The sequence below is a fragment of the Odocoileus virginianus genome, chromosome 3 (genome assembly GCF_023699985.2).
Source record: "Odocoileus virginianus isolate 20LAN1187 ecotype Illinois chromosome 3, Ovbor_1.2, whole genome shotgun sequence".
NCBI lineage: Eukaryota > Metazoa > Chordata > Mammalia > Artiodactyla > Cervidae > Odocoileus > Odocoileus virginianus.
The window spans coordinates 46,275,655-46,302,408 of NC_069676.1; the positions used below are offsets into that span (position 1 = coordinate 46,275,655).

The 26,754-nt window shown below is 42.0% G+C and overlaps 2 protein-coding genes and 1 non-coding gene across 7 annotated transcripts; 1 reads left to right on the forward strand and 2 right to left on the reverse strand.

Annotated features, from left to right (window-relative positions):
• Positions 1-28: 28 nt before the first annotated feature.
• KIF20A (kinesin family member 20A) lies at positions 29-9,136 on the forward strand. Of its 2 annotated transcripts, none has more exons than XM_020900159.2 (19): positions 29-115; positions 753-935; positions 2,266-2,355; positions 2,459-2,578; positions 3,918-4,056; positions 4,155-4,342; positions 4,428-4,557; positions 4,738-4,932; positions 5,043-5,154; positions 5,259-5,327; positions 5,548-5,691; positions 5,843-6,008; positions 6,121-6,285; positions 6,415-6,554; positions 6,697-6,799; positions 7,072-7,267; positions 7,496-7,587; positions 7,816-7,953; positions 8,578-9,136. In XM_020900159.2, exons 2-19 carry the CDS (start codon positions 774-776, stop codon positions 8,893-8,895), a joined length of 2,667 nt encoding a protein of 888 aa, XP_020755818.2. In that variant the 5' UTR covers positions 29-115; positions 753-773; the 3' UTR covers positions 8,896-9,136. The 2 variants fall into 2 exon arrangements, with proteins under 2 accessions (XP_020755818.2, XP_020755817.2); XM_020900158.2 differs by lacking the exon at positions 29-115 and adding an exon at positions 186-289.
• CDC23 (cell division cycle 23) lies at positions 5,219-25,276 on the reverse strand. 4 transcript variants are annotated; one of them, XM_070465421.1, is made up of 16 exons: positions 25,093-25,276; positions 24,936-25,008; positions 23,071-23,208; positions 21,655-21,697; positions 21,035-21,140; positions 20,806-20,938; positions 18,859-19,036; positions 18,678-18,775; positions 18,456-18,537; positions 13,987-14,140; positions 13,625-13,744; positions 12,954-13,029; positions 12,472-12,533; positions 10,979-11,057; positions 10,782-10,901; positions 5,219-5,289 (listed from the first exon to the last, which is right to left on the reverse strand). In XM_070465421.1, the coding sequence occupies exons 1-16, from the start codon at positions 25,251-25,253 to the stop codon at positions 5,272-5,274; spliced, it is 1,641 nt and encodes a 546-aa protein (XP_070321522.1). In that variant the 5' UTR covers positions 25,254-25,276; the 3' UTR covers positions 5,219-5,271. The 4 variants fall into 4 exon arrangements, with proteins under 4 accessions (XP_070321522.1, XP_020755822.1, XP_070321521.1 ...); XM_020900163.2 differs by lacking the exon at positions 5,219-5,289 and adding an exon at positions 9,591-10,580; XM_070465420.1 differs by lacking the exons at positions 5,219-5,289; positions 23,071-23,208 and adding an exon at positions 9,591-10,580.
• Positions 22,676-22,802, reverse strand: LOC139034572 (small nucleolar RNA ACA64). The gene has a single exon (XR_011487108.1). It is a non-coding gene; the product is annotated as a small nucleolar RNA ACA64 (small nucleolar RNA).
• Positions 25,277-26,754: the final 1,478 nt, after the last annotated feature.

Consider the following 26,754-nt stretch of genomic DNA (forward strand, 5'->3'; position numbering starts at 1 on the left):
TTCCAGTTGACCCAGCTCCAAAATCCGACAGTTGGTAACCCGTCCCACATTTGAGCAGAGAGGTCAAGCCGAAGAAAACCGTTTCCGGGTTTCGCCCGCCCCCTTGCACTGATTGGTAGGTGCAAGCTTCGCTATCTGATTGGCCGAACGAACGCAGCGCGCAATTTAAAACATTGTATCAGTAACAAAGGTGTGCTTCGTGGGTGGAGTTGTGCTCTCAAGCTGCGAAAGCCCAGTTTCGGCTGTGGGGTGTGAGTGAGCCGGTACCGTAGAAGTGTGGCGTCTTTGGGTGAGTGTGCGGCTATATTTGATCCAAGTTGGGGCACCTTTGCTTTGGCGGAGTAGGCGTTCAGAAAGCGGAACTGCCGCCATTTCTGTTTTTCTTAATTCTGTCTTCAACCGTGGGCCTAGGGGCGAGGTTGGAGAATGAACCTAGGGCTACTGACACGGCTGAGGGAGGCTCCCTACTTGGAACTTGGCCTTATGTTTTCGGAGTTGGATATCTGTTCATTCCTGTTCGCGGTCCGAAATGCTGCCTCAGATTGGATTAAATGATTAACTCTTTCTCTCATTCCTTTCCCGTTTGCTGGTAGTTCAAAGGGAAAGGGAGTAGGAATTCAGGCAGCGAGACTAGGTTGTCCTGGGGCCAGGGAATTCTTTCTTACCTAGAAAAGAGGCTGAATTCTTCAGAATTCTTCAGCCCCTTTTATCCTTTAAGGTTCTCCTCCCTACCCACTCTTGTCTCCTTTTAGACCTAAACTGCCCCTGCTGACATGTCGCAAGGGATCCTTTCTCCACCAGCTGGCTTGCTGTCGGATGAGGAGGTCGTAGTCTCCCCCATGTTTGAGTCCACAGCTGCAGATTTGGGATCTGTGATACGCAAGAACCTGCTGTCAGACTGCTCTGTCGTCTCCACCTCCCTGGAAGACAAGCAGGTAAAGGAGTTGAAGAGTGGCTTCGGGACTGAAAGTGATATAATCAGCCTACTAGTTGTCCATACAGAGAAGCATGAAGTAAAAAACCCAGCAATTCTAGATTTTGACAGGTCAACTCAAAATTAAGAGCATGATAAGTAAAAAATGTACAGTTCTGTGTCCATAAGAAAGCTATTAATTGCATTGCACTAATGAAACTGAACGCTTACTCTCAATTTATTCTATGAGGAAAGGCAGTCATTGTCTCTCCTTCACCTTGAGGCCCAGACGTTTTAGTTATTTGCACAAGGTCATATCACCATTAAGTAGGTGAAATGTACATTCAGGTTTTAATATCAACCATAGCTTCCATTTAAGGAAACTTTCTGCTGAGCTGAGGTTTCTCGGGTGCAGCATTATGGATGTTTGGAGCCAGATAATTCTTTGTTATAGGGGGCTATCCTGTGCAATTTAAGATGTTAAGCAGCATTCCTGGCCTCTGCCCACTAGTAGCTCTTTCCCATTTGTGACAACCAGGAAACCTGTCCTAATATTATTAAATGTCTCTTGAAAGGGAAATGGCCATAGTTGAGAACAGCTCCACTCAGAAGTCTTCTCTTCTGTAGAAGTTTCATGAGAGCAGAAGCCTTGGTAATATTCTTCACTGTGGGCTACCAGACCGTCTTAGAATATCTAGGCCACAGTAGATGTCTATAAATATTTGTTAAATGAACGTGGTGGGTGTGATTATTTAAGATCTCATAGTTACTAAATGATGAAACTGGGACTCAAATTCAGGGATGTCTGCCTCCAAAGTGCTTAACTGGGCCTTCCTAGGTGGCACTAGTGGTAAAGAACCCATCTGCCAATGCAAGAGATGTAAGAGACATGGGTTCAATCCCTGGGTCGTGAAGATCCCCTGGAAGAGAGCATGGCAACCCACTCCAGTATTCTTGCCTTGAAAATTCCATGAACAGAGGAACCTGGCGGGCTATGGTTCATAGTGTCACGGAGTTGGATACAAGCAGCTTAGCACACACGCAAAGTGCTTAACTACTGTGTTTTGCTATAAAATCAGTTTTGACTGATTTTCATACCAGTCAGCCCCTTCTGATGCAGATAATCTTGGTAAGCCAAGTTTGCAGGATACTGAAGATACAAGGAATGGCGATTAAGTACTGAAAAACTCCATGTGGGTTGGAATGATTATGGAACCAGAGTAACAGCACAGAGTCATCTGAGGTTAATTGGGATGGTGTTAGCATGATTCCCAGGAACTATGTTGTGTTTGCTCATCTGCTCAGAAGTAACTGAGATTAATCTGTGATTCTGACTGGGAATTCTACTACAGGTTCCATCTGAAGATGGTACAGAGAAGGTGAAAGTATACCTGAGGGTCAGGCCCTTGTTACCTTCAGAGTTAGAACGACAGGAGGATCAGGTAAGTTTCTGAGGAGGGAGGATTTAAAAGAAGGAATGATACAGTACAGCAGAGTTTCCAGGAATGTTTCCTTCTGTGACAACTATGTTTTCCCCCATCTCAGGGTTGTGTTTGTATTGAGAATATGGAGACCCTTGCCCTTCAGGCACCCAAGGACTCTTTTGCCCAGAAGAGCAACGAGCGAGGAATTGGACAGGCTACCCACAGATTCACCTTTTCCCAGGTATGGAGTTACTGATATGTGAATAAGGGACCAACATGTAGGGGCAACTTTATTCCCTCTTCAGAAGGAAAGCATTTTACTTGACTGAGTTCATTATATATGCATGTCTACAATTTGGGGGACTCTAGGGCTTCCCTGGAGAAGGCAATGGCAACCCACTCCAGTACTCTTGCCTGGAAAATCTCATGGATGGAGGAGCCTGGTAGGCTGCAGTCCATGGGGTCGCTAAGAGTCGGACATGACTAAGCGACTTCACTTTCACGCATTGGAGAAGGAAATGGCAACCCACTCCAGTGTTCTTGCCTGGAGAATCCCACGGACGGGGGAGCCTGGTGGGCTACCGTCTATGGGGTCGCACAGAGTTGGACACGACTAAAGCAACTTAGCAGCAGCAGCAGCAGCAGCAGCAGCAGGGCTTCCCTGGTGGCTCAGAGGTTAAAGCATCTGCCTGCAATGCAGGAGACCCGGGTTTGATCCCTGAGTCAGGAAGATCCCCTGGAGAAGGAAATGGCAACCCACTCCAGTATTCTTGCCTGGAGAATCCCATGGAGGGAGGAGCCTGGTAGGCTATAGTCCATGGGGTTGCAAAGAGTCGGACACGACTGAGTGATTTCACTTCACTGTGTTGTCAGCTTGTCATGTACTTTATATACATTAATTCCCAACAACTCTTGTTACTATCATCACTGTCCCTATTTTCCTGGTAAGGATATTGTGACTCATTGAATATAATGTTCCTGAGACCATGTAGCTAGTCATTGGTAGAGTTAGGACTTGAATCTAGATTCATCTATCTACCAAACCCATGCTTGTGACCATTATGTTGCTCCATTTTATGTGCAGCATTGGACTTAGTGGATAGCATTCTGTAAGTATTTGTTGATTTGGATGAAAGATGGACTGGCAGAGTATTTAGGCAGCAACTGGCAGCACTGCAGGAAGAAGCTGCTTGTGTAGTCTCCAGAGCCAACCACTCAGGAAGGGATGTATTTTCTAGCTCGGCACAGGTAAAAGTAGGAGATGAAGGATGCTGCTGCTAGGTCGCTGCAGTCGTGTCCGACTCTGTGTGACCCCATAGACGGCAGCCCACCAGGCTCCCCCGTCCCTGGGATTCTCCAGGCAAGAATACTGGAGTGGGTTGCCATTTCCTTCTCCAATGCAAGAAAGTGAAAAGTCAAAGTGAAGTTGCTCAGTCGTGTCTGACTCCTAGTGACCCCATGGACTGCAGCCTACCAGGCTCCTCCATCCATGAGATTTTCCAGGCAAGAGTACTGGAGTGGGTTGCCATTGCCTTCTCCAGGTGAAGGATGGGCCTCTGAGAAATTGGGTCTGTCCCTAGATCTTTGGACCAGAAGTGGGACAGGCATCTTTCTTCAACCTGACTGTGAAGGAGATGGTAAAGGATGTACTTAAAGGACAGAACTGGCTCATCTATACATATGGAGTCACCAACTCAGGGAAAACCTACACAATTCAAGGTGAGTAGTAGGCCTCACAGAACTGCTGATTGTCTGGCTTTTGATGCTCTAAGTTGAACAGTGCTTGCTGCAACTGTCCCTCTTTTGCATACCTCCAGGTACCATCAAGGATGGTGGGATCCTGCCCAGGTCCCTGGCTCTGATCTTCAATAGCCTCCAAGGCCAGCTTCATCCAACACCTAATCTGAAGCCCTTGTTCTCCAATGAGGTAATGTGGCTAGACAGCAAGCAGATCCGGCAGGAGGAATTAAAGAAACTGGCTCTACTAAATGGAGGCCTCCAAGAGGTAAAGTGTTGGTGTTCACACAGGCAGGGATAGGGGACAGACCTCCAGAAAGTTTTGTGCTTATCTTATCCCTGGACCCCTCCAGGAGGAACTGTCCACCTCCTTGAAGAAAAGTGTCTACATTGACAGCCGGATGGGTACCAGCACCAGTTTTGACAGTGGCATTGCAGGGCTCTCCTCCAGTAGCCAGTTTCCCAGCAGTAGCCAGCTGGATGGTATGTACCATGACTGGGCTCTGTGCCAGTTAACAGCAGGAACCCATTTTTCTGCTCCCCAAAACTCCAGGGGTACAGATCAGAGGTTGCAACTGAGTCCCACTTTCTGAGGCCCCTGCAGGCCAAAGGAGAGGTGGACCACCCTTGAGTTGATGCTCTGGACATTGGCTTTTTCCCCAGAAATGAGTCACCGATGGGCACAGCCAGACACTGCCCCTGTAAGTGTCCCTGCAGATCTTCGCTTCTCTATCTGGATCTCCTTCTTTGAGATCTACAATGAACTGCTTTATGACCTGTTAGAACCACCTAGCCAGCAGCGCAAGAGGCAGACTCTGCGCCTGTGTGAGGATCAGAATGGCAATCCCTACGTAAAAGGTATGGGAAAGCAGGGTGGCTGGCATAAACCCTGGAGGGGACCTTCGGAGAGACTTAGAAAAGAGTTAGGTGCTCCCATCTTATGTATGCCCTTCTTTCCTTCACATCAGATCTCAATTGGATTCATGTTCAGGATGCTGAGGAGGCCTGGAAACTTCTGAAAGTGGGTCGTAAAAACCAGAGCTTTGCCAGCACCCACCTGAACCAGAACTCCAGCCGTAGGTTAGTAGGTTAATGAGTCAGCCTTTCACTGTGTTTCAGGAAACATTAGTCCTCCACCTGGTCATAGAAGATACGCAGTGACTTTTATTTTTTTTAACTTCTAGTCATAGCATCTTCTCAATCCGGATCCTGCACCTTCAGGGGGAAGGAGATATAATCCCCAAGATTAGCGAGTAAGTTTTTCCACTTAGAAATTTGGGCTTTGGGGCCATACATGGTGGTTGGTGGAGGGGACAAGAAAGTCCTCAGGGGAATTACTTCCATTAGATTCATGTTCTGTTTCCTTGGGTACAGAGTTTCTTCACAGTTCCTCCCCTCCCTAGAATGATATGAAGGGGCTAAAAAGCATATAACATGTGGGGTCCTAATATCAGATCCTGTTCATCACTCAAGGTTATCACTCTGTGATCTTGCTGGATCAGAGCGCTGCAAAGATCAAAAGAGTGGTGAGCGGCTGAAGGAAGCAGGAAACATTAACACTTCTCTGCACACCCTGGGCCGCTGTATTGCTGCCCTGCGCCAAAACCAGCAGAACCGGTAAGCTTTTCACTGCAAGCCAGGTTGGCCTGGCACTCTGCAGTTTGCTAAGCAACTTCCTGATCATCACTGCAGCTAGTGCTAGTATCTCCTAGCTCTAGCAGAGGCTAGAGCTCTGCTCACAGCACTATTCTCTTTAATTCCCTGCCAGGTCAAAGCAGAACCTGGTTCCCTTCCGTGACAGCAAGCTGACTCGAGTGTTCCAAGGCTTTTTCACAGGCCGAGGCCGCTCCTGCATGATTGTCAATGTGAATCCCTGTGCGTCTACCTATGATGAGACCCTTCATGTGGCCAAGTTTTCAGCCATTGCTAGCCAGGTGTGAAGCTATAGGTGTGATGATTGTGCTCACTTTGGGCTGGTACCTGTACTTCAGAAAGCTACTAGGGACTAGTAATGGATTCGATTAAGATTTTTTTTCCCCTCACTAGCTTGTGCATGCTCCACCTACGCAACTGGGATTTCCATCGATACATTCATTCCTCAAGGAACACAGTCTACGTGCTTCTCCCAGCTTAGAGACTGGAGCTAAGACTGACCCAGGCCTTGGTGATGACATTGAAAATGAAGTTGACATCTCCACATACGGGAAGGAGGTGAGAATGCAAGAAAACTTTGGCGCAGAAGCTTGACAGCTATACATTTTCCATGCTGTGTTCCAAGTGGGCCTGTACGTTTTTAGGGCATGGACTTCTGATGACCTCTGACTTGTGTGTCCCTCCCAGGAGCTCCTACAGGTGGTAGAAGCCATGAAAGCACTGCTTTTGAAAGAACGGCAGGAAAAATTGCGGCTGGAGATGCAGCTCCGTGATGAAATTTGCAATGAGATGGTGGAGCAGATGCAACAACGAGAACAGTGGTGCAGGTACCGGCTGAGTAACCCCTCTTGTTCTATCACCGAGACCGTAGGGTAGGAAGTAGAGATGAGGATGGAGTAGTGCCTCAAGATCTGCTTTCCAAGCTCACTCCTCAGACTCTGCACTGACTTCTCTTTTCTCCTCTGACAGTGAGCATTTGGACACACAAAAGGAACTACTAGAGGAACTGTATGAAGACAAACTAACAATCCTCAAGGAGTCACTGACAAGTTTTTACCAAGAAGAACTTCAGGTGAGTTGCCCTGAACCAGTCCCAAGTAGCTGCTCAGATTCCCATCGCTAGCTTGCCTGAGATAAAGTAGGGGCGGAATGTGTAACTCACCTTTCTCTTCTCTCCTTAGTACTTTATGTCAATCTATGTTTGATGAACTGATTTAGAGTTTGACTGGCCAAGAAATGGTGTAAATGCTAATTAACAGGGCAATGTTTGTTCATTCTTCAGTCATCTATACCTGCAGGATCTGTCTGACTCTGAACAGAACTGTGTTCTCTGTTTCCCTTTAGGAGCGGGATGAGAAGATTGAAGAGCTAGAAGCTCTCCTGCAGGAAGCCAGACAGCAGCAAGTGGCCCATCAACCCTCAGGGTCTGAACTGTCCCTACGGCGGTCACAAAGATTGGCTTCTGTTTCCACCCAGCAGTTCCAGGAGATTAAGGCTAAACTGGAACAATGCAAAGCAGAGCTAAAATCCACCACTGAAGGTGAGGAGGGAGAGAGGGCAGGAAGCAGAAGTTCTTCAAACTTGGGCCTTCTGGGGCCAACTCCAACATAATTTCTTGACTGCCAAGCTACATCCCCCTGACCTTTCATTCTAGGATGCACATGGCCTCATTTATTATGTTTTTTGCAAACTTCTGTTAATTCAGTTAAAGAGGAAAGTCCAAGGCGAGAAAGCCTATACATGTGAGTTTATTGCTTCTTTCCCTCAGAGCTGCAGAAGTATCAGAAAATGTTAGAACCCCCACCCTCAGCCAAGCCTTTCATCGTTGATGTGGACAAGAAGTTAGAGGAGGGCCAAAAGGTAATTAGCTTTCTCCGTTACCAGAGCTCTCACCTAAGACAGTTCCCAGCACTGCATCCCTGGTTTACGTGAGGACAAGATGCTTTCTGTGGCATCCTGGAAAGTGGCTACTGCATTCTTATGGCTAGCCTTTCTAATTTTACTTCTCTTCAGATGGTTCTCTGACTCCTGTAAATCACTTAGCGTGACGTCTTGGCCACAATTTGGTTCCTGCTCTTCCTTTTTCAGAATATAAGGCTACTGCGGACAGAGCTTCAGAAACTTGGTGAGTCTCTCCAGTCAGCGGAAAGAGCCTGTTGCCACAACACTGGAGCCGGAAAACTTCGCCAAGCCTTGGCCACTTGTGATGACATCTTAATCAAACAGGTTGGGGCAGCCTATAAATCACTTTCTCCCATCAGCCCATGTCAGAATATATATGAGGAAGATAAAAAAGATTTTTAGGCTAATGTTTTAGTGAGGGGAGTTTCTCTTCACTGCAAAGTAACCATTCACTAAGTACAAGACGTTATACTAAATAATTGTAGGCTTTTTCTGTTATAACTATCCTAGGGAGGGAGATACTATCATATTTCATCCAAGATGTGTAAACGATAAGAAACCATAGTAAAAGGAAACACTAACATAAGCTATGACACTGTCATCAATAAATGCACCCTGATTCCATCCAGATAAATGGAAATGTAAAAAAATACATCCTAATTTGATACCCACCCAGGAACTGAGGCTCTTGGAAGTTAAGTGAAATTATTCAGGCTCATACCACCTGATGTGTTAGAAAAGGTCCTTCTATTCAGTGCTATTTGTTTGGGTCTTAAATACCAACACCCACCCCTCCCACACACACCATTCAATTAAAGCTCTGACCATACAGAGCTAATGTTTGTAAAAAGAAGTTTTATTAACTATAGTGTGTATTACCTTGCCCTCTAGTGTTTCTTTAATAGATCAGATAGAAATGTTTTCTATAACTTTGTTCATCTTCCTTAGGATCAGACCCTGGCTGAGTTGCAAAATAACATGACGCTAGTAAAACTGGACCTTCGGAAGAAGGCAGCATGCATCGCGGAGCAGTATCATACTGTGCTGAAACTTCAAGGCCAGGCTTCTACCAAAAAGCGCCTCGGTGCCAACCAGGAAAACCAGCAACCAAACCAACAGCCCCCAGGGAAGAAACCATTTCTTCGTAACTTACTTCCCCGAACACCCACCTGCCAAAGTTCAACAGACTGCAGCCCTTATGCCCGAATCCTGCGCTCACGGCGTTCCCCTTTACTCAAATCTGGGCCTTTCGGCAAAAAATACTAAGGTTGTGAGGAGAGAGCACTCCCCTCAGGTGGGTCTGCCGCTCAGTTTAAGAAATAGGTTTCTTTAAAGCTTTACCATATATATACCTGAAACTCTATCTAATATGCAATATTCAGACACTAGTAGTTTTTCTCCCTTTTGTAATATAATCACCTATGTAATCTTACACTTTTTTACTTATATGGTTTCTATGCACACAAGTTATATTAAAATAAAGATATTATTCACATTTTAAATCTAAGTTCCAAATCTAGCATTATCATTGAAGTAAATTATAAAAGGGGCAGAAAAACTGAAAATCAAATACCATCCAGGCCCCTGGGAACCTTGCACAAGAATGGCAGTGGAAACCAGCAACTGGTGTACAGCTAACCCAAGCAATCTCCGTAAGAAACGAATGCAAGGGACATTAGATATGCTAAACCTCCCTTAAAAATGAAGCATCATATATTAGAAGATGAATGGGTAACAAAGAATCAAGGAAGGCTGGGCCCTGAGCTCAGAATAACCCATAGTATCCACTGTCCAAATCACAGCAGACATAATCCCAGCATATTACCTCCTATGGAACACACAAGCACAGGCCTGCAACTCTCCAAGAATACAGCAGAAATGATTGCTTTTACCTTGTCTAACAGCTGAAGGTTAGGAAAAAATTCTGCTGGAGATGGGGTTGGGGGAAGAGACACAAACAATTATGTCAAAAATATTTATTAAAACAGACTGACTTAAAGAGTTTATTCTTATCTGTATAGTCACAAAAGTTATCACACCCAAATATCTGTGAAACTCTGTAATCCTGTCTCCTTGCTCTGCTTTAGTAGGGGTACAGTTAACTCTAGACATCTTTTCCCCGTAGTAGGGGCCATCAGTTCCACACTCAGTGAGTCCTTTTGCCCCTTTGTTCAACTCTACTTGTTACTTCCAATTTGAAAGTTTCTAGGAGACACCCCCAAGTCATGTTTGGGAAGAATGTCTTCCTAGTAAGAACAAAAATACAGCTTGACTCCATTAAAACTAATCTCTGATATCAGAGTAGTCATGCTTAGCACATCAAAGAATGATGAGTCATGTCTATCCAGTGCCCTGACCTTCCTAGGGTATCCAGTGCCCTACTGTCAGCAGAGGGTAACGTGGCAGGCTTTCTTCCTTGCCTTTCTAAAGAAATCTCTCACTCCCAGCAGCATTTAAACTTTGTTCCTGTAGACTTGCCTGTGCTAAAGTGCTGTTAATGGCATGTTTTGTGGGGTGCCAAAAGACCTGGGAAAAAGGCCAAGATCTGTAGCCACTCTGAACAGAAGGGAGATAGAAGTGCTTCAAACTGGCAAAAGACAGTATCTGTTCCTGCCAAGATTCTTCTGTCAGTCTACTCTGAAGGTGATTCTATAAACTGTCCCCAAGGAGTTGTACAAACAAAAAGAAATAAGGTCCTTGGAAAAATAGATGTGGCTGTTTTTTACATGGAGATAAGGCTTAATATGGGTCTGGCAATGTTCTGGTTTGAAAGAAGCCAACTATGGCGTGACTGAAGACAGGTTGAGTGGAGAAACTCTGCGTGTGGGAGTGTTATTAGCAGACAGTGAAGCAGGGAGGAAAAAGGGTGCCGGTATCTCACTGGAGGGAGTCTCGCCTTGGTTCCGAAGCTGTAGGATTTGCCTGAGCAAGGCCTTACCTTCTTCCCGGGTCTGAAACAAGGTCAAGCAAATGTATCAAAATATATCCAAAGTTATTCTCAAAAACAAGTTCTAAAATACTGACTTAAAAAGTTTCTCAGAACAAGGTAGCCTCTCCACTCACCCTTTTAACCACCTTCTACCCCCAGATCACAGTAAAGTCATGTCCTCAAACTTAAAATCCAAGTCTTTCACTAAAGTACTGATACTTACATCATTGAATGCACAACACTTCTGAGCACAAGCTGAAGCTTCATCCCACAGCTTACACTTAAAATAGTACTGGGCCAGATAGCGGAAAGCAGTGCTCTCCTCCAAGTGTTCCACTATTTCCTAGATAAGGAGAGCAGGGATGACTGAGGTGGTAAGAATAAGATCAGCAACCCAATTCTCATGTTAATGACACATACCCCACATGAATAGATATCTTGGATATACTTGATGTAACACTGGGCTGCCTGTTCTGACTCGGTCAACTGTTCATGAAGCCTACAAAAGAAATTGGTTGTTAGGTACAAATCATATTGCAAAGCAAGCTAGCGATAAAAAAAGTAAAAGTACACAAGTAACATCACAAAATGACAAGTACAATATATAGACAAGTACAAATTTTGACATAAATGACACAGTGGGACCCAGATTATTAGTGCCCAGAAGTCACGGTTACTTCATTAAAGCTTCAAATCATTCTGCTTCTGGTGATGGAGGGAAGGTTAGTAAATACTTAAGTTGGATAACATACCATTGCTAAAACTGCCTGGTAATACCCTGAGTAAGGTCAAAAAGATACCAAGCAATTCAGATTTTTTGCTAAGAATCCAGAAAATAACTAGTAGGAATGAAATTGCATTTAAGAACCTCTTTCCCTATCATTTCTGAGTTATTCTGTATTTTCCTGGGGCTTAGGAGAACTGATACCTAAATTAGTTTCTCTAGACTGCTCTCACATAAAATTTCCATTTCCTTCAATTAGTTCTTGAATTTTCCAAATGGGAGAACAATTCCCCTTCAAAAAGTACTAGCATTCTCTTGAGACACGATGACTAAGTTTCCAGATCAGTATTCATACTGATCTACTGTATGATTACTGTACTGTACTGTATGATACTGAGTTTGGCTTAAAACTCAACATTCAGAAAACTAAGATCATGGCATCTGGTCCCATCACTTCATGGCAAATAGATGGGGAAACAGTGGAAACAGTGACAGACTTTATTTTGGGGGGCTCCAAAATCACTGCAGATGGTGACTGCAGCCATGAAATTAAAAGACGCTTGCTCCTTGGAAGAAGTTATGACCAAGCTAGACAGCATAATAAAAAGGAGAGACATTACTTTGCCAACAAAGTCTAGTTAGAGCTATGGTCTTGCCAGTAGTCATGTATGGATGTGAGAGTTGGACCATAAAGTTGAGCGCCAAAGAATTGATGCTTTTGAACTGTGGTGTTGGAGATGACTCGTGAGAGAGCCCCTTGGACAGAAAGGAGATCCAACCAGTCAATCCTAAAGGAAATCAGTCCTGAATATTCATTGGAAGAACTGATGCTGAAGCTGAAACTCCAATACTTTGGCCACCTGATGAGAAGAACTGACACATTTGAAAAGACCCTGATGCTGGGAAAGATTAAAGGTGGGAGGAGAAGGGGACGACAGAGGATGAGATGGTTGGATGGCACCACCGACTCAATGGACATGAGTTTGAGGAAACTCCAGGAGTTGGTGATGGACAGGGAGGCCTGGCGTGCTGCAGTCCATGGGGTCACAAAGATTCGGACATGACTGAGCAACTGAACTGAACATCCCCTCATTCATGTAGACGATGGATGAGAGGCTCGAGAACATGCAGGATCCACCTACCAGAGAAGCCAACAGAAATGTAACTAACATTTCACTCTTTCACTCACTTTGCCAGTTTCACCAGAGCCATCTTTTCCACATCTCCCACGGCATAAGCTCTCCAATAGCACTGTCAATAAAGAAATAAACAAACCAGTCACTTCAACCACTGCCCCATGTGCCATGACTCACTCAGGTCCTGCAATCCTCCCAGAAATTCAGACTTAGAGAATACAGAGCATTTTTACTAGATCTGAGGTCTAGACTACATACTAACATTCCCACTATGTCAGTCCTGCTTTGCTTTATACACACTGCTGCTGCTACTGCTGCCAAGTTGCTTCAGTCATGTCCGACTCTGTGCAACCCCACAGACAGCAGCCCACCAGGCTCCCCCATCCCTGGGATTCTCCAGGCAAATGAGCCTATAAATATTCAGACTTCCCTATGTAGACAGATACAAATGAAGGAAAATTAAGCACCAATAGCTCAACCCGTCATCCAAACGTTAGGTTTCCACATAAATTCTCCAGAACCCAATTTCAGGTACCTTTTTGGCTTCCACTAGTTGGTTAAGTTTCTCATAACATTCTCCTAAAGCAACTAACATACGAGAATCATTGGGCCTGTAAGGAACGAGAAATAGGAAACCTGAGCAAAGACTTTAAAGATAACTGAAGTCTTCCCTTGAGGAACCACCACCACAACCGTTTCAAATCCATGAAAGGAATGGGCTTTAATCCAATACTTCATATAATTGTATTATGTTCACAATTATACTATTTTTTAAATTAATTAATTAATTTGGCTGCCTTGGGTCTTAGTTGTGGCATGGGGGGGTCTTCGTCGCATCATGCAGGATTTCTCATGGCAGTGCAGGAACTCGAGTTGTGATGCACAGGCTCAGTAGTTGTGGCACTTGGGCTTAGCTGCTCTGCAGCATGTGGGATCTTAGTTCTCCAACCACAGATCGAACCCACATTCCTTGTGTTACAAGGCGGATTCTTGACCACCAGACCACCAGGGAAGTCCCCACAGTTATGCTATTAACATATTAGTAGAATACACTACATAAAAATGACCAAACAACATATGGCATGTTTAAACTTAGGTCTTCAAAAGTCAAAACTATTCACTGTGATTCTTCAGTAGCTATCCAAAGAGAAAGAAAAGTGTCAGCCCTTCCCACAACAAACATCATCAGGTGGTAGTCAGACTTACCGAAGCTGGTGGGCCCGTCTATAATAATAAAGGCAATAAAATGGCATCTTAAGGATTTCATAGGTCTGCCCAAGGCCATACCAAGCTCTGTAGTCTCGCTTATTTACCTCAATAGCATGCCTAAGAAATGGAAGAGAAAACTGGTAAGAAGGCAGAATTGAAGTTAGCGACTTGCGTAAAAGTGTTAGTTGCTCAGATGTCTCTGACTCTCTTTGGACCCCATGGACTGTAGCCTGTCAGGCTCCTCTATCCATGGGCAAGAAAACTAGAGTGGGAAGCCATTCCCTTCTCCAGGTGATCTTCCCAGAGGTTCCTAAAATCACAACAATCTGTTCCACCTCACCCTCCAACTAAAACCTCACCTATAAGCCTGAATAGCAGCAGACGTATTCTTCATTTCCATGTACTCATGTCCCATCAGCGTCCAGGCTCCAAGATACCGAGGATTCAATTTCAAGGCTCTCTGGAAATACAAGGCTGCTTTCTCATGCTGAGAACGCAAACTATAATAATTGCCTGATTGGAAAAAAAAGTATGTGAACAACTAGAAAGATTAAAATAAGTCACTAAAATAGGCAGCATTTCACAGGGTAGGCATGAACTCATTCCCCCAAAGTCCTTGCAGAAAAACCAAATTGTATAGGCAATATCATCATTTCCTTGGAAAATATATTTGATCTAACATACATTCTGGTTTTTTTTTAAAAAAGTGTTTCCTAACACCACAAAGGTTTTCTTCAGTTTATTTCCTCTGGATATTAGCATTTATACATATATTTTCTTAATAAAGGGTAAGGTATTCCTAGAGTATGCTTCAGATTGGTAGTTTTCCAACTATCTTACTAGGTTGCTAAGAAAGTACCTGAAAGGTTAAAAATGCAGAACTCTGAACTCCTCTCTTCCATAAGAATCAAGGAAGTTGTATTATCACTGGCCTTAAAAAGAGTGATTTTAGGATTCTATTAAAAAATTTATTTGAAGAAAGGGAATAAAGGCCATCTGACTTATCTCAACTAGTAAACGCATAAATGATATGTGGTGTATATCCAGACAATGAAATACTTTTCGGCAGTAAAAAGAAAAGAACTACTGACCTATGCTACAACATGGACAAACCTCAAGAAACAGCTCTGTGAAAAAAGCCACATAATAAGACTAAATATTCCAAGATTCCATTTAAAATTTCTAGAGAAGGCAAAACTGCACACTCAGAAGGCAGATCTGCTGGGGATGGGAGCAGGACTGACTGCAAAGAGACTCAGGGAAACTCTGGGGTTTGACAGAATTTTCTAAACTGGATTGTGACTGTGGTTACACAACTGAGTAAATCAGCAAAAGCTCAAGGAACTGTAAACTTAAAATGGGTATATTTTATGGTATACAAATTATCCCTCAATAAATTTATCTTTAATATATACCAATAAAATGGACAACCTAGAAGAAATGGACATATTCCTAGAAATATATAATCTCCAAAAATTAAAACAGGAATAGAAAACATAAACAGACCAATTACCAGTAATAAAACTGAATCAGTAATAAAATAAAAAAAACTCCCAACAAACAAAAGTCTGGAACCAGATGGCTTCACAGATGAATTTTATCAAACATTTAGAAAAAAGCTAACAATTATTTTTTTCAAATTATTCCCAAAAATTACAGAGGAAGGAACATTTCCAAACTCATTCCACAAAGCCAGCATCACCTTGATACCAAAACCAAAGACATCTCAAAAAAAAGAAAATTACAGGTCAATATCACTAATGATCATAGACGAAAAAGTCCTCAAAGTATTTGCAAACTGAATTCAATAATACAATAAAAGGATCATACATCATGATCAAGTGGGATTTACCCCAGGGATGCATGGATGGTTCAATACCTGCAAATTAATCAATGTCATATATACCACATTAACAAAATGAAAAATAAAAATTATATGACCATCTGTACAGAAAAGATACAGACTCGCTAAGTTGTATACCTGAAACCAATATAATATTGTAAATCAACTATACCTCAATTATTTTAAAAAGAAGAAAAAAATGAGAGATATACCAAGACTTCTGAATGATTTTTCACGAGATATTGTTGAATGAGAAAAGTAAAATGCAGAGAAATGGGTACAATATGATCCTATTTTTGTAAGCAAACAGCCCATTAAACCCTGCATTGTCACTGTTTAGTCACTAAGTCACGTTTGACTCTTTTACGACCCATTGGACTGTAGCCCACCAGGTCCCCTATCCCTGGGACTTAAGAACACTGGAGTGGATTGTCGTTTCCTTCTCCAGGGAATCTTCCTCACACAGGGATTGAACCTGCCTCTCCAGCACTGGCGGGCGGATTCTTTACCGCTGAGCCACCAAGGAAGCCCAAACCCCACATACATGTGTATGTGTATTTTTCATGTGGTACCAGAACATGCTAACACAAGTATTTTAAAGGATGAAGGGTGCAGTGAGGGGGGAAAAAAAATCTCCTTTATGTAAAAACTGTATGTGCATAAACTAAATAAAAGGATGGATTTAAATATATACATATACTAATTTACAGAGACCATGATAAACTGTCAAATGGAAAAAGCAAATTGCGAGAAACTTTATGATTCCACTCTACTAAAAAACAAGTAATACTATTTCTATGTATATGTTTGTCTTTTTTAAAAAAATTTGTCTAGATTCAGCTGTCAGTTTGATGCAGGAGAAATCATTTATAACAACTGTCTGTATCACATAAGATCATTAAAGTTGATATTCACCTAGGAAAAATGATGGGAGGTCTTTAATATATACAAGGATACCTTTGCTTCTGCCACTGACTCAGACTCAGATACAGAAAAATAACCAAACTTAAGCAGATTGTCCAAGGGTTAACTTCTGTAATAGAACAGAAGTGAAGCAGTGGTAGCAGGAGTATAAGCTTTAGCTACTAAAGCAGTGGGGATGACAAAAGAGATGCTAAGTAAGTCAGAATAGGCAAGTTCTGTGCAAAGATTAAGTAGATGAGCTTTTCTGACCAGTTGGAACAGCTACAATGTATTATATAATTACAATGTGCTGGGCAACTTAACATTGTTATAAGTGCTTTGTATGTATTAATTTACTTAATCCTTTAAAACAAACACATAGGAAAAGGTTCTATTGATAAATCCCTTTATGGATGAGGAGAATTTAAATCCACTGTCACACAGCTAGTGAGTAGCAAAACCAAGAGTTAAACTTGGGCAGTTTGGTTCCAGAGTCCAAATCTTAACCATGCTACACAGTAATGTGTGTGTGTGTGTGTGTGTGTGTGTGTGTGTGTGTGTGTGTGTGTGTAAAGCTGCCTGTCAGAGACTAGAACTCCAGAAAAGATGCAAAAGGAAGCATTCAACTCACATCAAGACATAAAATCAGAAGCAAGAAATAAATAAGTAGAGGTTTCTTGCCATCACTCTATTTATCACTCTATTGTTTCATTGTCTTTCAGGTCCTCAAGTTTCTTCTCTCTCCAACCTTTTTACTCCTTCCACTTCCTCTGAATTGGCTATAATATGGAAGCTGAAATATACTTTTTATCTTATCTAACGTTCCTTATTCTTAAAATAGGTGGCTGAATTCAACAAACATTATTGACCACATGTTAGGAACTTTGTCAGCCATTACAGATATACTGGGGGCAAAGGACAGGATGGCTGAGCAGTAAAGCATCTATCTGCAATGCAGGAGATGCCGGTTTGATCCCTGGGTCAGGAAGATTCCCTGGAGGAGGAAATGGCAACCCACTCCAGTATTCTTGCTGAGAGAGTACAACGGACGAAGGAGCCTGGTGGGCTATAGTTCAAGGGTTTGCAAAGAGTCAAACACAACTGAGAACGCACGCATGCACAGATATACTGAAGAGAAAACAAAAACAGTTCATTAAGAAGTTTACCAAAAATAAAAATAAATTAAAAAAAAAAGTTTACCAATCAACCAATTATTTTATTTATTTTTTTTTTCAACCAATTATTTTAAAAAACAGAAGGGAATTTCCTGGTAGTCCAGTGGTTAGGACTCCTTGCTCTCACTGCTAAAGGCCTGGCTTTAAACCCTGCTAGGGGAACTAAGATCCCATAAACTGTGTGGCATGGCCAAACAATAAATAAATAAAATAAAAATCCAGAAACTCCTAAAGCATTACTCTTCATATGTATGTCTCCTTTGATTTTAACTGGTTTTAAGTTCAGTTCATATGCTCAGTCGTGTCCGACTCTTTGCAACCCCATGAATCGCAGCATGCCAGGCCTCCCTGTCCATCACCAACTCCCAGAGTTTCCTCAAACTCATGTCCACAATTTATATAATAGAAAATAATTAAATTTTTTAAATGGCACATCTATATAATTAAATACTACATAGCCATCATAAATAATACAACTCTAGATGTAATAGCATGAAAAGATGGAAAAAGATATATTTTAGGTTAAAAAAAAAGCTCATTACAAAGCAGTTAATATGATGACACAATTTTTGTAAATAACCATACCTACACATATACCATTTTTAGTATTTACACAGAAAAATATTCTGGAGTTGTATCCACCAAACAGTCTTGGGAGTGGGATTACAGTGATCCTTCCTATTCTACTGTATATAGTTTTTTTATCTTTGACACTTTTTTTTTGGCAGGATCCCAATTCTTTGACCAGGGGTTGAATCCATGCCCCCTGCAGTGGAATCTCAGAGTCCTAATCACTGGACTGCCGGAGAACTGCCCCCCTCCTATTTTTTGACACTTTTATATTGTTGTTATTTGGATTACTTACACTAAAGATAAATCTTGAAAGAAAAAAAATAGTGACTCTTACCAATTACACAGCATGTTTCTACACGATATTTATCAATCTCACAGAGGTTGTGAGCCAGATAACTCAACTCAGATTTCATGCTCTGAAAGAAAAGAAAGATGATCTAAGCATGAAAAAGGAACCCTTATTTTTCTTGTATCTAATGCTACAAGGTGACAATCCAACCCAGGAGATCAAAGCACAAAAGAGCTTAATCAGGTCTAAGCAACGGAAGCACCTCACCCTGACATAAAGAAGGTTGGAGAATGTGTCCATATTTTCAATCCTGTATGGGTCTTGTTTCCTTAGCTCATTAAAAATAGAGAGGGCTTTGTCAATATCTGCAGAAATAAGACAGAGTTCAGAAAACAATACAGTGCTACCTTCAGGATTTGATGGTACTTCGTTATCCTTATTCACTCACCTCTGATATTGTGATAGGCAACTGCAATTTGGGAAACAATATATGAGCTCTTAGAGAAGCCCACATCAATGAGATTCTGATACTTTTGCAGGGCCTCCTCTATCAACTGCAACTCTGTGTATATATGGGCCAGAAAAAACTCTTTCATCCAGGTGTCTGGCAAAGACAGGAACTTCAGCTGGCAGCAGGAGAGAGAGGGACATACTTAATATACTTTGACCTCTCTCTCAAATGAACATCAAGGAACTATCTTTATTTTCTAAAAGAATTTATCACCAAAATTTTATTAGAGCACCTAATAATGAACAGGTGTGTGTGTGTATTCAGTTGCTTCAGTTGAGTTGAAGTCTGCAACCCTATGGTTTGCAGCCTACCAGGCTCCTCTGTCCATGGGATTCTCCAGACAAGAAAACTGGAGTGGGTTGCCATTTCTTCCTCCAGGAGATCTTCCCAACCCAGGGATCAAACCCACATCTCTTATGTCTCCCGAATTGATAGGCAGGTTCCTTAGCACTAGCACTACCTGAGATGCTGTTCAATTAAGTGAATAGGACTCACAAACATAATAGGAGGAATAGGGAAGAATGGTCTAGCTTCAAAAAGATAGGATATGAGGTGAGTCTTGGAGGATGGGTAGAAACTGAATAGAAAAGGGGAGAGGAAGGTAACATTCTAGATAAGGGTAACAACAGAGGAAAAAGTCATGAGTGTAGGTAGACAGGATGAGGCAACTAGTTCAGTTTGAGGGGAGGCTATGTGTTGGGAAGCTGTAGGAAAAAAAAGACTGAACTAAGAGTGGGTGCTATGCTACAAACAGAAATGGGATGCAACGTGAAAATATTGCAATTTTTGTTAAGAGAGTGACATGATGACATGAGTGCTTTAAGAATAAGTTTGGAAACAGTATGTAGGATAGCTTGCAAATGGAAGTACAAAAATAGGAAAGCTAGATAAAAAGTATTTATTACTTTTAAGTAATCTATTTGTGAGATGATAACCAAGATGGCAAAGGGAACCAAGAGAAAAAGATGCAGACAAGAAGAAAACCATGGCAATGTCTGGTGACTGACTAGATAAAGGGAGATGAGAAAAAGGAAAGAGACAAAATATGACTTTGAGGCATCAAGACAGTACATTCCGAGAAGCAGTGATATAACTGAGAGTCCATCAGGTTGAGAGGAAGAAAGAGAACTGAGGAGGCAAGATGAGAAATGTGGTTTTACATATTTTAAGTTCAGAGCTAAACAAACTTTTATTGAAAGTCTGGTACATAGTTAGAGATAAGTAAATAGAGGTAAACCAAGATTAAGATTTCAGACTCCAATTTAGTAGCATGTGTCATTGAGGGAAATCAACCAGCCCTTGGTCCCTTAGAGTCAACAAAAGGAAGTATGTTGTTGCTTCTATTAACTACTGAAGAACAGCAAAATAAACTCTGTAGACAGCTCCGTAGACATTGTTCTCTAACAATGACTAATAAGACAATGACAGTTTAGAAAGCAATTTCATATGCATTATTTCATTAATTAACACATTTCTAAATCTTAACAGAGACCTATGACAGTCCAGAAGAGACATTAAACATGTTTTCAATACAATTCTTGATTTAAGAGAAATCACTCCTATAGCATCTTTGGAATTAGGAAACTATAATAGCATTTAGTCTATAAAACAAGTTACAGTAAAACCTGAATCTGAAAGCATGAATAGGAAAAGACAGTCTAACACAACTGGATGCAAATCCAACAGCATCTACCAAACAAGAGCTAGACATTAGTCTTTCAAATAAAGACCTAAATCCCAACAGTGAAAGAGACCATAGGAGAGAGAGTAAAGAGGTAGCTATAATGAAAGGTTTAGCAAAATTTTTCTCCCCCTACTGGATTATTAAAGAATTACTTAAGACTTGAAGCAAAAGATTTTTCATATAACTCATCTCAAATTTACCATCTCTTTGTCGGTAATCAAGTTACAGAGTTCTAACCAGGCTCCCCAGTGCAAAGGCAAAACATGAGTAGCTTCCACAAACACATCAATGGCCTCTTTCACTAAGTCCAGCTTTCGAAGCACCACACCATACCTAGAAGAGAAGGGAACGATCACAGAAGTTAATAGCATCTCCCCTCTACTCAGAAGAATCTCTCTCAGAAGTTCCAAATTATACTGTAACACTTACAGGTAAAGGCCAAAGCCATCAAGTTCCCGAGCCTGGTGTTTTTTGCTGAGTTCCACTCTCAATTCTCTAAGAGCCTCATTTTTCACTTGACCTTTCTCCAGAGGGCCTAGGAAAGAAACAGAGTTCCTGACCGAAGGGTAGACTGCTGCTTTTTATTTCAGACTCAGATACTCCCTCTGGCGTCAACCAAAGTTACAACTGGAACTTCCAGCCAACATTCACCAATGGCCGATGACATCTTACACAGTCCATTTACTTTATTATAGAAACTGCAACTGATAGTGGGTCTGCAGTCATACTCTGTTAGGTCCACATAGGTTTTTAAAATTTTAATTATCAATATTTAAATATCAGAAGCCTCACCTAAAAATCTAAATTTCCAGGTTCAGGTTGCAGGGAACAGGGTAAGGCCAAGGGAGTAAAGCCCCTGACAAAACCAAGCCCACATCCCCACAAGGGAGCCCTCAGAGGCAGCTGGGCGACGACCAGTCAGCTGTGCTCTCCAGCCTGCAGACTCCTCCTCAGTCCACCCCCCACACTTACATTACCTGCCTGGATCCCACAGGGATCAGTCTGCGACTTCTGCTTTAGTCCAAAGGATAAGAGAAAGAAATTCATACCTAAGCTATCCACTGTTTCATCATCCTTCTTCTTTTCTCCAGACTGTAAGAGAAAACCAGTTAAGTAGGTCTTTTTTTCAGTTTATTCTGAAACCTGTTCTAAAACTAGCAGCCTGAAATGACCTAAAGGGTCCAAGTTCAAAATGAAATCTACTGTTGGTTGCTAATTTTAAACAACTATTTAGGCGCTCACACTGCCGAATCTGGAATAATTTGAGTACCAAAATGATAAAGTACAATAATGAATTATAAACAAAAAAAAATAGGTATCCTTGAGTCCATACTGACACTAGATAAATACATAAATAAGTGAAGGGGAAAATATGCTCTTTACAAAAAATAATAAGTATTTATGTATTTATTTGGCAGGTCTTAATTGCAGCATGCAGGATCTTTTTTTTAGCTGCGGCATGTGGGATTTTAGCTGCAGCATGCAAACCCTTAGTTGTAGCATGAGGGATCTAGTTCCTTGACCAGGGATCGAACCCAAGCCCCCTGCATGGGGAACAGAGAGTCTTAGCCACTGGACCAGAAGGGAAATCCCAGGGCCTTGCGTAGAGTAGAATTTACTTCTTTAGAGAATCCTGGAGTAGAGTATCATCATTTCACATTATTATAAAGAAACTTCAGGCAAAAATTAACAATGAATTTCTTGACTAATGGTTATTTAGGTTCTTAATTTTTTTGCCTACTGCATAAAATACTTCAATGAACAGCTCTGTACATATATCCCTGTACACATACTAAAGTATTTCTATTGGACAAGTGAAGTTTCTTCAAGAATTCTTTGGGCATAGTATTTCAAACTGACATAACCTGCCCAGAGCAGCAGGAGACATGAGTTCAATCCCTGGGTCAGGAAGATCCCCTGGAGGAGGAAATGGCAACCCACTGCAGTATTCTTGCCTGGGTAATCCCATGGACAGAGAGGCCTAGCAGGCTACAGTTCATGGGGTCGCAGAGTCAGACACGACAGCATGTGAAAACACAGCATGCACACACACCCAGAGCAGCAGTCCACATATGTCATGGTCTGGGTTTCACGTCCCCATACAGAGGAGCGGGTGGTGAGCTGAGGCCCCCAGTGGCTCTGGGCAACAAATTTCACCCATAGCCACAACCAAAGCCACAGGTCATTTTCAACCAATGTCAAAACTATATAAACTTTTACTCCTGAAATAAATGGTCTACTGCCCCCTGCCTTTATCAATAATGAATACTGTCAGTATTTTTATATTTTCTTTCATACCATTATTCTTTTTACTTTTCTTTTGATGTCTTCTTTATTAAGTATTTATAAAGTATATTCACCAAGTAGACTATTGCTAAACTATTAAAGATGAAATTTTTTCTACTGGGATTTCTAAACATGGATGCTTCACTGATAACAGAATGACATCTTAAAACGGCCCTCACCAGATATCTAGAATACATGTACAGAAAATAGGCTTTCTTGCTATTGCAGCCATGCAAGAAATGTGCTGCCCGATCATACTCTTTAACATCAAAGTAGGCCTTGGCCAGGGTGTAAGCATCCATATCCTGGGCATCTTCCTAAAAAAGAGACAAGCTTATGTTGGTGATTAAGAACAGGATAACAAAAGTTCAAATCCAAGAAGCATATTTATTAAATTCAAGATGTAAGAAACAATAATTATTTTCCTCCTCCCCAAAATGCAATACTTATTTATTAGTTTATAAAGTAAGGTAACAGTATATTCTTTCAAAATAAAAAGTTGGGGAAAGAACTTAGCACTCAGAAATCTGTATTGTTTCTACAAATGTAGTGGGAAGTAGCATATGCTTTAGTGTTAGGCACCTAGATTTAAATTCTGACTCCTTGACTTCCTGGATTCAAGATGTTAGTAGGGAACTTACTTAGCTTCTCTGAGTATTCACTTCTTCATCTGTAAAATGGGGCCAATAATACACATATGATATGAGGAAAAAATTAAAAAGTCATGAAAAATGTCTAGTATTAATATCTGACATTCCTTTCCTTCTCCAGACTTTTAAATGTCCACATGAATGCAATATATTGTGGAATTAATTGTATTTTTTGTTCTTCAAGTTTTGACACATTAGTACTGTAAAAGCAAAAAACACAGCTATATTCTCTATGTAAAAAATTTGAATGATACATGCTTGAGGTAAAAACATACAATCTCCTCAAATTCTAGGGATAAGTTGATTAAAACTTTAATAATTTCATTCTCTTCATCCCTCCTGCCCAAATACTGTCAGCACAAAACTGGAACCAAAATTATATTCATGTTTTCTTCATTGGATGAACATGTCCTAAATGTGGCCATTCAAGCTTAGGATTCTGGTGGCCCTTTTCACATACATTCATCATTTGCTTATTTCTTCTTCCACCTCTCTCACTTGCATTATACATTTTTTGTGTGACTTGTATTTTTTTTTTTTTACTGGAATTACTTTATAATTTTGTGTTAGTTTCTGTTGTACAACATCAGTGAATCAGCCGTAAGTATACATATATCCCCTCCCTCTGAGTCTCCTTCCCACTCTCCCACACCATCCCTCTATTTATCAGAGTACTGAGTGGAGCTCCCTGTGTTATACAGCATCTTCCTGTTAGCTATATATTTAACACATGGTAGTGTATATATGTCATGCATTGTACCTTTTGGATTAATGAATATTTACTGTTTTTAAGTGTGTGTGTGTGGTTAGAGGAAGAGTGGGATCAAATGGCATCTCCAGGAAAAACAAAATGGATTATGACAAAAATCTTTCAGACTACAGACTATGTAAACATATGTACTATAGATCATACACAAAATGTATCATATCTCATTTAACTCTCTCACTATCCCCATAAAGTAAATACTATTATCTGCATTTCACTGACGAGGAAACTGGCTCAGGAGGTTAATTATGTAAATGTCAAAACTCACTAGTATGACTGAGATTTGAACCCAGAACCGTCTGGATCCAAAATCGGTTTCACACTGTTGTAAAAACCTTTGATGCTTCTCCTCGTTATGAATACTGTCGAGATTGAGCTGTAAAATCTAAAAGGCTGAAATCTTAAGCAAGCATTATTTACTAATTCCTCCAAAAGCTTAAGTTGGAGCACCAAGTCTTTCCAAGTTTAGCAAACACATACAGATAAAATTGCTTAAGATATCCATCTCTGTGAATGGCTTGAACTCCCTCTACAAACATCCCTGATAAACACTGTGCTCCCCTCTGGTGACAGGGCACTCAGTATCTCTCCTGATGCTGGGGAGCACTCCCTGTGAATACGTCGTTACCTCTGTAATAGGCGGCGGCGGCTGCAGGTCAGCCAGAGGCAATGCCGGGAGGGAGAAGGCCAACTCCGCAGACCTGGAACAGCCACACAAACTGAATCAGCCCAAGCCCCCAGGGCCGAGGATCCAACCCTGGTCCCCTCGGACCCCGACATCGTACCACTTGCTACTGTGCAGGAGGCCCCGCTCCCGGGTGAGGCCCGCGATAAGTAGCAGCTGCTTTTTAATTTCCCGCAAATTTGAGAAATCGCAGCTGGATGGCAGGATCGGCACGGAGGAAGCCGTCGCGGCCACCGACACTATAGAGGAGCTCGCAGCCATTTTCCTGTCTCGGCCACCCCAACCAATCATCAGCGAAAATACTGCCTGACCCTCTGAACCAAAAAAGTCTGTCTGTTATTGGCGGGTTCTTGCTACAGAAAAACCAATCAGAAGCCTTCCTTCTCGTAAAGTCACTAAGAGGTCGGGAGGAAAGAGACAATTACGTCTCCGATTGGCGAAGAACTACTGGCCCGGGAAAGTTAGAACAAGAAAGAGAGGGCAAAGCCACGATTTCTGGGCGGGGCAGAGAGGAATGAGTGAATGTTAAGGTGGACTGGAAACTAGGGTTGGGAGGGCAAGAGTGTGCAGAAGGGAGAGAGCCGTGCCCTGCACCTTAAGGATGATGTGATTGGACTAAAGACAGAGGACTTCCTGGGCAGACTCTCTGCCACTGAATGACAGTGAGGTATGGTGTCTAGCAAGGATGTCTGATATACGCTAGATTTTTTTTTTTTTTAAGAAGCAAGATGTATGGCAACAGGTGAGTTCTTCCTCTTTCAGTTCAGTTCAGTCCCTCAATCGTGTCCAACCCTTTGCGACCCCATGAACTGCAAATGCCAGGCTTCCCTGTCCACCAACTCCCTGGAGCTTGCTCAAACTCATGTCCTTCAAGTGGGTGATACCATCCAATCATCTCATCCTCTGCCCTCCCCTTCGACCCCTGCCTTCAATCTTTCCCAGCATCAGAATCTTTTTCAGTGACTCAGTTCTCCACATCAGGTGGCCAAAATATTAGCGTTTCAGCTTCAACATCACTCCTTCCAATGAATATTCAGGACTGATTTCTTTCAGGATGGACTGGTTTGATCCCTTTGCAGTCCAAGGGACTCTAAAGAGTCTTCTTCAACACCACAGTTCAAAAGCATCAATTCTTTGGCGCTCAGGTTTCTTTATACTCCAACTCTCTCATCCATACGTGACTACTGGAAAAACCATAGCTTTGACTAGACGGACCTTTGTTGGCAAAGTAATGTCTCTGCTCTTTAATATGCTGTCTGGGTTGGTCATGGAGAAGGAAATGGCAACCCACTCCAGTGTTCATGCCTAGAGAATCCTGTGGACAGAGGAGCCTGGTGGGCTGCTGTTCATGGGGGTCTCACAGAGTTGGACATGACTGAAGCAACTTAGCATGCATGTATGCTTTGGAAAAGGAAATGGCAACCCACTCCAGTATTCTTGCCTGGAGAATCCCAGGGACGGAGGAGCCTGGTGGACTGCCGTCTATGGGATCGCACAGAGTCGGACACGACTGAAGCAACTTAGCAGCAGCAGCAGCCACTGTGTTGGTCATAGTTTTTCTTCCAAGAAGCAAGTGTCTTTGAATTTCATGACTGCAGTCACCATCTGCAGTGATTTTGGAGCCCAAGAAAATAAAGTCTCACTGTTTCCATTGTTTCCTCATCTATTTGCATGATAGGACCGATTGCCATGATCTTAGTTTATTTGAATGTTGAGTTTTAAGATAACTTTTTCCCTCTCCTCTTTCACTTTCATCAAGAGA

What these genes read in the sequence shown, in the direction of transcription:
- KIF20A (XM_020900159.2), top strand. Translation starts at nt 774, where the DNA reads ATGTCGCAAGGGATCCTTTCTCCACCAGCTGGCTTGCTGTCGGATGAG. An exon ending in GCTAAAATCCACCACTGAAG is followed by an intron (nt 7,268 to 7,495) that starts GTGAGGAGGGAG and finishes TCTTTCCCTCAG; the next exon opens with AGCTGCAGAAGTATCAGAAA. An exon ending in ATGACATCTTAATCAAACAG is followed by an intron (nt 7,954 to 8,577) that starts GTTGGGGCAGCC and finishes CATCTTCCTTAG; the next exon opens with GATCAGACCCTGGCTGAGTT.
- CDC23 (XM_020900163.2), bottom strand. Translation starts at nt 25,253, where the DNA reads ATGGCTGCGAGCTCCTCTATAGTGTCGGTGGCCGCGACGGCTTCCTCC. An exon ending in ACATGTATTCTAGATATCTG is followed by an intron (nt 21,698 to 23,070) that starts GTGAGGGCCGTT and finishes TTTCTCTTACAG; the next exon opens with TCTGGAGAAAAGAAGAAGGA. An exon ending in CCAACCTTCTTTATGTCAGG is followed by an intron (nt 18,538 to 18,677) that starts GTGAGGTGCTTC and finishes CTTTTCTTTCAG; the next exon opens with AGCATGAAATCTGAGTTGAG.